Source organism: Pundamilia nyererei, unplaced genomic scaffold (genome assembly GCF_000239375.1).
Source record: "Pundamilia nyererei isolate P.nyererei 1_Seehausen unplaced genomic scaffold, PunNye1.0 scaffold00002, whole genome shotgun sequence".
NCBI classification, from domain to species: Eukaryota; Metazoa; Chordata; class Actinopteri; order Cichliformes; family Cichlidae; genus Pundamilia; species Pundamilia nyererei.
This window is the reverse complement of record NW_005187403.1, coordinates 7,235,087-7,244,224: the sequence shown is the minus strand read 5'-3', so window position 1 is coordinate 7,244,224 and position 9,138 is coordinate 7,235,087. Positions and strand designations below refer to the sequence as shown.

At 42.3% G+C, this 9,138-nt stretch overlaps 1 protein-coding gene across 7 annotated transcripts in view; it reads right to left on the bottom strand.

The window, feature by feature from the left end:
* LOC102198467 (probable E3 ubiquitin-protein ligase HERC1) overlaps window positions 1-9,138 on the bottom strand; it is a 50,373-nt gene that overhangs the window by 39,912 nt on the left and 1,323 nt on the right. For all 7 annotated transcript variants that reach the window (XM_005720349.1, XM_005720350.1, XM_005720345.1 and 4 more), the window contains exons 2-15: window positions 6,838-7,861; window positions 5,753-5,848; window positions 5,475-5,657; window positions 4,885-5,097; window positions 4,324-4,422; window positions 4,094-4,190; window positions 3,847-3,990; window positions 3,580-3,707; window positions 3,111-3,255; window positions 2,835-3,006; window positions 2,521-2,655; window positions 2,261-2,426; window positions 1,332-1,457; window positions 694-915 (exon numbers count right to left, since the gene is read on the bottom strand). In XM_005720349.1, the coding sequence (XP_005720406.1) occupies window positions 694-915; window positions 1,332-1,457; window positions 2,261-2,426; window positions 2,521-2,655; window positions 2,835-3,006; window positions 3,111-3,255; window positions 3,580-3,707; window positions 3,847-3,990; window positions 4,094-4,190; window positions 4,324-4,422; window positions 4,885-5,097; window positions 5,475-5,657; window positions 5,753-5,848; window positions 6,838-7,830 (2,919 nt within the window). In that variant the 5' untranslated portion in view covers window positions 7,831-7,861. The remainder of the gene's footprint in view (window positions 1-693; window positions 916-1,331; window positions 1,458-2,260; window positions 2,427-2,520; window positions 2,656-2,834; window positions 3,007-3,110; window positions 3,256-3,579; window positions 3,708-3,846; window positions 3,991-4,093; window positions 4,191-4,323; window positions 4,423-4,884; window positions 5,098-5,474; window positions 5,658-5,752; window positions 5,849-6,837; window positions 7,862-9,138) is intronic.

Sequence of the window (9,138 nt, the reverse complement as noted above, 5' to 3'; positions counted from 1 at the left end):
GCCCCGGAAAAGCGGAAGAAAATGGATGGATGGAACAGTCTGACTGAACAGTAAAAATGTGCACAATATTCAGAAAACCTGCTAAAACTTTAAACAAAACTACTTATCAAACCCCACTGACACACTATTGATTAAAGTCTTTATTTATTAAAACATCCATCCATAATCTGGGTCTACCCAGGGGTCTCTTCCTGATTGAGTGTGCCTGGAACACCTCCAAAGGGAGGCACCCAGGACTAATCCTAAACCTAAGATTCTTAAACCATCTGTGTCCTTTTGACATACGGGCGCAGGGGCAGTACTCCAAGATCTCTGTGGATGCTTCTTACAGTACCTTCCTCTCTATGGCTGAGCCCAGCCACCTTACAGAGGGCACTCATTTCAAACGCTTGTATTTGTGATCCTACTCTTTTGATCTTTACCCAGATTTCATGACCATAGGTGAGGGTTGGGATATAGGTGGCCTAGTAAATTCAAAGCTTTCAGCTATGCTCCCTTTACCTCAACAGTTCAGTACAAACATCCGTAACCGAGTTAAAAAACATAAATACAAAATTTAGGAAAACAAAATTTGACATGGGAAAGAAAAGTTCAAAATTAACCCTGAAAGCACTAATTCAACCTAAAGTGAAATCTTTCCCCATTTAACTCACAGACAAGTCACACACACACACAAATGCCTCTATTTCCTACCGTGTAAAATCCTATGCTAAGCAGCAGGGTTCTCAGCAGCACCTCTGCTAAGTGCAGAGGGTCACAGGCGTCAACAGAGCTGGATGAAGAGGGTTGTCGGACTGACAAAGGAGTCACTGGAGGCCCCAGGGCTGTCACTTCTCCAAAATTGCTGTAACCTAGAAGAGAGGCTACGTGGCTCTGGTCCTGAAGGCTGCTGAGGACCATGTCTAACTGAAGACGCTTTAAAAGACACAGAGTGAAGAAGAACAGATGGTCTAGCTCTTCATAATTTAAATGTGAATTTATCAGAAACATTGCTGCAGAGAAGTCTTAACAATTTCACTATCACTTGTTTTCACAGCGTTCCAGCAGTCTTCAACACATTGCCAAGCAACACTCCAACTAAGCACATCAATTTAGCAGACACTGTTATCTGGCTCCAAATATCCATCCATTTGTTAGCTATCCAGTTCACTGTCATTACTAAAACCAGGAAAAACTAGCAGTGATGGATGAATTCTTATTTAAAACAGTTTAAATACACAAAATAAACAGTGGTTAAAAATTCAAAGCAGACTATTTCTAATGAGCTAAGACACAAATGTGGAAAATACACATCCTGTCACTGCAGCGCTGCTAAAACAGAACCTTCATACCTGTCCTTTGGAAAGAACATTCAAACTCTGAGGGCCCTGAGGAAGGAGTGAGAGGAGCAGCTCCGTTCTCTCCCGAAGTGGAGGCAACAGCAGGGCCGCACCAATAGACAGCGTGTTCAAAACTGCCTGAGGATTGATAGGAAGGGTAACAATCATCATCATCATCATCATCATCATCAAAATACATGAGATCAACAGTTAGTGCTTCTTTCAATAAATAAACAGGTTGGCCACATGTCTGATTACACAGAATGGAAGCTTGTAAAACTTTTTCTCCAATGAAGTTTATATACATGTATACTGGAATTTATATAGTGCCCTAACCACTGATGTCAATTTAACAGCCATATACAATCATCTGCAAACCTGCAATAACACATATAACACAGACACACAGAACAAGACAAAATATATAATAAGGTCCTTAATACCCCTTGAAGAGTTAGAAAAAAATAATGGTAACAGAGTTTTCTCTCTATGTTTTAGGTCTTTACCTTACAATATAAAGCATTATGAATGGACTGTTGCTGTGATTTGGTGCTAGAGAAATAAAACTGAAATGAATTGTTTAGTAAAAGTACTTGACTGAATGGAAATATGTACCGTGTGTTTCTTTTTTTAATGCAGGTTAACAAAAATAAAGTAAAATATATATAAGAACTGAATTACTTGAAAAAGGAACTGGTAAGAATATAAGCCTGGTCTTGGAGTGCAGCCCCTGCTCCTGGCACGGAATAAATATCCATGCCAAAATATTTCATGAAACGGACTTGTGGTTAAATTCAACCAGGAAGCTTGAAAATCTCAGATTAATAGGGTTCTTGGTGAGCTCCATAATGTTTTGGTTTATAAGCCAGCACCAGCACAACCCTACTGCTGTATTAAACCTGCTGTCACTGTAGGAATACTTCAAAAAATAGTCCGCTTACTTGTTGTATGGAGTCTGGCATGTCAGTGTCTATTAGCCTGAAGAGTAGGTTTCTCAGGGGCCTGCCCTGAGCACCCAGAACCATAGCACCAGTGCCTCCAGCATGGGCCAGGGACAAGTGGATGGACAGCAGCTTCATGCACAGCAAAATAAAATGATGGTGGTCCCTGAGGCACAGAGAAATTCATATAATTTTAGTTTGAATGAAATTTCCTTGAGTTAGATGAGTACGTTTTTGCTAACTGAATGTAAATATCACACCTTTTACAAACGAAGGGAGCTGGTGGGGTGTCGTTACTAATTCCATCACAATAGCTTTCCAGGAAGTTGCGTAAATAAGTGAACGTACTCTCCTCCAAGTCCACACAGAAGGGCCTGTGCCACGCCACAAGCTGCCTGAAAGCAGAAGCACAAATATTTAATAACTAATATGAAACACGGTTCTGTTTAAAAGTGTTGGTTCTCCACCAATTTCTTTACATTCTGCTTCAAACTGTATTAAAGTCATACGGGTGGACAGCACAGAGCAACAGAGGTACACTGTACTTTGGTTTAATGATTAGCTAAGGGATTACCTGTCAGTTGGAACTGCGGTCCAAGCCAGACTGTGAGAAGTGCCAGCTGTAATTTGCTGTATCGAAATGCCCTCTAAACCAAGCACTTTCTTGGGTTTGGAAATAGGTGTAGAAGTGTGACCCTGCCCACACTGGCCCATGGTGTTATTTCCCCATGCATACACTTCGTTCTCTGATGAAAAGAAAACCAGGTACGTTGCAGCTGGAGCACATTTCTTTTATTGTAAGTGTAATAATCATCTGTTAAGGGAATGTGAGCTGCTGACGATGTCTTACCGTGGGACAGGGCCAAACAGTGGCTGTCTCCACATGAGATATCAATAATCTTGGTGATGCTCAGGTCTTCTATCAACCGGGGCCTCAGAGCTGTTGTTTCAGAGGAGCCGCATCCTAAACATGAGCCACAGCCCCACGCAAACACCTAAAGAAAGAAAATGTTTTGTTTTTAAATCTATGAATTACTGACGGATTCATCTACAGAATATTTGTCTGTAGTAATTATGTGGTAAACACTAATGAATTAATGGTCAGAACTACAACTTTATACTAAAGAAGTGCTAATAGAGAATGAAAGCAACATTTGTTAATAAGACTTTGGTGTATCCCTTTAAAATAAAAGCCTTCACCAAATAGTTTTTTTCTTTTTTGTCTACAAATTAGTTTTAGATCGTGTGTTTTTTCAAAGACTTCACACACAATAGGCAGTTTAATTAATTAAAATCTAACCAAAGACACTTCATCTCACCTGTCCTGCAGAGGTTAGGGCCAGAGATGACTGGCTACCAGCACACACTTTCCTGATGATGAATCCATGCAGGGATTCTACGACCTTGGGCCGATACACACGATTGGTGTCTCCGTGACCCAGTTTGCCTGCAAGGATGAGTCATATCTGAGCATGATAGGGCACAACATATACTGCTGTGGCACTGTCACACACATGAAATCTTGCTTTGAAAGTACTTAAATTACACTAACTGTGTTAAAATCGAACAGTATACCATCCACTCACCATTATCCCCTCCTCCAAAGGACCACACAGTACGCCCATCCTGAGCCACAGCGATGGTGTGGGAGCTGCCACAGGCCACCTGCCCGACACCACTGATATCCTTCACTAGTGTGGGCATGTTCCGACTTTGGCTGTCACTTTGACCTGGACACAGGACATCAGAGGTTGTTGCTATGCTACCAGAGGAATGACATCACTTTGAAGTGGCTGAGACAAGATCGAGCAATTTGAGAAATAAGCTGTGTACCAAGTCTGCCAAAGTCCCCTTCGCCCCATGTATAAAGCTCTCCATCATTAGTCACAGCAGCACTGTGTCTGTAGCCAGCAGACACACAAACAACAACCTGTAAAAAAAAAAAAAGAACAACAACAACAAAAAAAAAACACCACTATTTATTTATAATTATGCTAAAATCAATTGGCTTATAACATTTTACCAACATTTTTTTTCCCTACAAGCTGCCATTTCCTGCTTACTTTGCCCAGCAGCGGTCCTTGTATGATTTTGGGATACTTTTGTGTAGCACTATTGCCATGGCCCAGTTTCCCATATTCTCCATCACCCCAGCTGAAGACCTGAAAGAAATATTTGACAATTTATACCGTATTAATCGGTTTAATTAAAATGTAGTGGTAATGGAAGACAGTGAATTACAACAAGTATAAATCATCACCCACACATGCGGATGTTTGAGTGGGTGTGAAATGTGTGAAGTTTAAAATATTACAGAACTGGCCTTTGAAAAGCGGGAAAGCTCCATCACTTTTTCACAATGTTATCAGGTATACCTGTTCAACTGCTCATTAATGCATGTGTGATGCTATCGTGGTAATATGGACAATATTTCTGATAAATGTTTCCAGCACCTTGCTGAATCTGTGCCATGAAGTTTCTAGACAGAAGTCCAACCTGGTACCAGAAAGATGTACCTAATAAAATCTCCGGTGAGTGTATACATATTATATCGCAGTTGTAGTGTCACAAATCCCGCATGCAAACCTTTAAAATATTTACTAATAGTCGTTCTAACTTCTTACCTCTCCCTCGACAGTGATGGCCAAAGTGTGACCATCGGAGCCCTTGGAGGAGGACACTTTCTTAATGTTCCTGTGTGGTTCAAGTACAAGCTTCTTGGGCATAGACTGGTTGTTGGAGTCCCCCAAGCCCAGACGGCCATAGCTGCCCTTCCCACATGCTTTCACTGAGCCATCCGCAGACACAGAGAAGGTGCAGTACTGGCCTGCTTCAATCTAACAGAAGATTAAAGTGGACAGCATAGGAAATGTAAACTGGCACGCTAAGATAATTCTAATGATTTATTAATGTAGTTCTGGAGTGCTTTCAATTTTATAAACTCACAACAACACATTCAATACAGCACTCAAATCAAAGACAGCATTTTCACCTGTTTTATTTGGAATTTTTGTTTTGTTAGCACAGTTGGGATTTTTAACATCTGTAACCATTTTTAAAAAGACAAAACCCACCTCAAGTGTGAGGCATGTGGAAAATCTATTAATACCACCACAAAATTAGAGATTATCAAGTGTAAAAACTTCAATAAATAATAGGAACATTAATCATTTCATTGAATTAGTTTAAGCCCTACCCTTGTGGCTTGTCATACCATTTGGGCATCACTGAAGCCCTGCGTCAGTTTTGGCAGCAGGATTTTCTCCAGTGTCCCCTCTGCCAGCTGATGGCTGCTGTTGCTGCCCCACACATACACCATGACTGTATTGCTCTCAGTGCCGGGAGCAGCTGCATCGGTGCTACACGAGCACAGGCAGTAGGACGCTAGGTTACAAATCTGTCGGCGTAGAGAGAAGCCTTTCAGGTCAGTTACTGTAAACGGCCATGAATTCTTAATAGTGTCGATATGCATGTCAATAAGACTTCACTCACCTCTTCAAATAAGCAGAGAGCTGCCTGGGAGAGTCGACAATGTCCATCTGCATCCTTCTTAAGCACCTGAGTATTGACGGGATCGCCACGAAAACCCTAGAAATAAATAGTTGTTGTTGATCCTTCAGCATAGTACGTTTTCACTTTGACCTGACATTCAGTGTATGTAAATGTTGCGTGCAGATTTGGATTTATAACAAAATGAACTTGTATTTGCAGTCTGTTGTTTTCGGTACCAAATATTTCAAAACCTGATGTATCAGAAGGAAAAACATTTCTCTCCTTAAGAACAGCGACATGCCACAGCATGATCAAACAGAGACTGAAGACAAGCAGGCAACAACATAGCTCTTTGTAGGCACACTAGTGAGTGGAGAAAGCAGCAGGCTGTATTCAACTTGTATTTGTCTCACTAGAAACAAATGAGCAATCTTCATCTTTTACACTCACCAGCCACTTTGTTAGATAAGGCTAGTTAAATGTAATTCAGCCTAGCTGCACCAGCTATGACTCCAATACTTAGACTGAATTTGACCACCTCTACGTGATAAATAATGTGCAATATAATGAAGTCGTTGGCAACGGCCATCTCTGGTTGCCATTTGTACAGAAATATTACAAAGCTGATTAACCTGCTAAAGGATGACTCAATGTGCATATCTATAGAGGACAGCAAGGCTGACTCAATCCTAATCCTTATCTGCACATTAACCCATCTACAAGCTTCAATGACACACTTCATTTCTGAAAAGGACAGCCTACAGAAGCATGAACGTGAAAAGCCATTTTTCCTACTTTAGAGACAATGGGGCTTTTATCAGTATGTTCATGAAAGGCTGTGAAAGTTACCAAAAATAAACGCATGAAGCAACCGTGGCTCTAATTCAAATCACTCTGAAAGTGGAACAGAGCCACAGCATGTGAACTGATTGTACTTAAACTTCTGTAAACTAATATGTCCAATATATCACATGATTGCAGGACAAATCTATCTCAGGCAATTAAAGAAATACCATCAGTGACCGAGTGTAACATTAAAAAAAGTACGATTACTCCAAAGACTGATATGAAAACAAGTCGCATACCGAATATTGCCTCATTTGGAGAAGAGTTTGATGGATGACATCAAAGCCCACACCGGCTGACTGCTGGGAGCTCAGTGAGGAGGAGGAGGAGGAAGAGGAGGAAGAGGAAGACAGTGTAGGGGTGGAAGAGGACATGGAAGCAGCCAAGGCTACCTCCACCCACTCTAGCAGAAACTTCAGGGAGCCTCTCTGCATGGCCAGGCCGAGCAGCAGCTCCAGCGCCAGCCTCCGACCAATCGGGTCTGCGCCACCGTTCCCGCTGCTGACCGATGTCTTCTTCAGGAAGTCAGCCACCTGTGCCAGACAGTCCAGACCCACTGACGGGATCTTATTCTCATTAGCCAGAGAGAGTGGTGGCAGCGAAGTCAGGACAGAGGACGCTGTGTTGAGCACATCGTTGCAAAGCACAGACTCTGGATGAATAGAAGCTGCGTATTTCCAGTTCTGCTGCAGTAGCGAGAAGAGCAGACTCAAGCCAGTCCTGACACCCATTTCTATTAGAACATCTGTACCCGACTTGATTTTGGATGCTCCCCCTGGTAGGAAAGGCTCTGAGGCCGGCTCAATTTGCCCACATTCAGTTCCGCTGTCTTTGGAGTGGGAGGGCAGCTGCACACGGAATTTGTCATGGTATTTGCTGTGAAGTGCATAGTAGATCCTCTGTAGAACTACCAGCCTGTGGTGGAGATCCACGGTGTAGGAGGTTTGCGTCAGCACGCGGTGAGCCAGCCATCGCTGGCTACGAAGCAGGGAGGACAGGTACTCTTCCTTCTCCGCAGATGCACTGGACTCACATTCGAAGTCCGGAAGGCGTGGGCCTGCGAGTTCTTGAACAGGTTGGGCGAGGGTCACCACTTCCTTGTTGTGAAGGAGCTTATCGTAGAGCGCGGCAGCACCATGCCTCCTGGCTGTCTGCAGGCTGTCCTCTGCCGCCCAGGAGCTATTGAAGTGCTCCTGCCACTTCAGCAACACATGGGTCTGACAAGGCACCATGTCTGAGCATTATCTATACTCTGATGTATACCTAAAAAAAAAAACATATCAAAAGAAAGGATGAGGCATAAAGAAAGTCTAATATAGAAAATTCACACATATCCACTCCAGTACAGATTAACACAAAGAATTGCACATCTCTCTTCATCACAAATTTACAGGCAACATTTGCTGCAGAAAGCCAGTGTTCTGATGCGTTTTCCTGCCAAGTGCATTCAGTGTGAAGGTGTCGGGTTTCTCCTTAGCGTCGGCACTTGTCCAACATACACTACATCCAGGATATTGCCATAGGCCCGGTGGGTATCACTGAAATAGGTCAGCGCACCCTATGATGGCAGCTAACTAGCACACCCACACTAATGAGGAGGGTGTGTTTGTCTTACAAGTTATTACGCCACAAAGCACAAAGGGATGCAATACAAAATAGCACATGTCAAATTTAAATTCATAATTCATTCATTTAAAGTTGGTTCCCTAACCCCACATCCTCACCTAGTGATCTGCTGCATTTTTGTTGGCTTTCCAACCAAAATAAGAGCGTGTCTGTTTCTGTCGCCTGGAAATGATGCATCTCCAGCCAAGCAGCTTTCCAGCTAGTGGGGAAAATAATGATTTTACTCATAATATTTTGCAGATAATCAGACACCAGCTGGTTAACTGCATCCACCCCCTTGAAAGTCATTACATTCATAACAGAAGCTAAGCCACAACAGTCCTTGTAACGGTCACAATACGAAGGTCATATTCATAGCACTAGTAGGCATGACATTCCCCTGAAACACTGCTTACGCACACTCATCTTAAATATTCTAAAGCAGGTTAACCAGTAGACCTGATACCCACTCGTACATTTACTGTATTATTTTTTAATCATTTTAAACATACATGAACTAATACTTCTAGTTAATGGTGAACAAAACAGTGATATTAGCCATCTTGATTACCATTATGTTGATTATCGGATGACCCTACAGGTTCTAACTGTACCAAACTAACGGTTGCTCAACATGTGAGCCCACAAATTTATCCATAGTCCTGTCACAGACTCTCATTTCTCTTGCTGTCCCTGAGGCCCATGGGGCTATATAGTTTCCACTTTGGCCAAAAATAACAGCAGGCATTGATATAGTAGTGAGCTCCATGGTCAGACGACAACAAGAAACTGCCAGCAGTGTAAGACGCAACCATCACACACTGCAGACCGTCTGGTATTTAAGGATATCAACATCCAGGACACGTTGTGAATTTAGTTCTCTGTTCTCATTTCAAGCAGCTCATTTCAGATGAATTTAAGTATATAGAAATGTG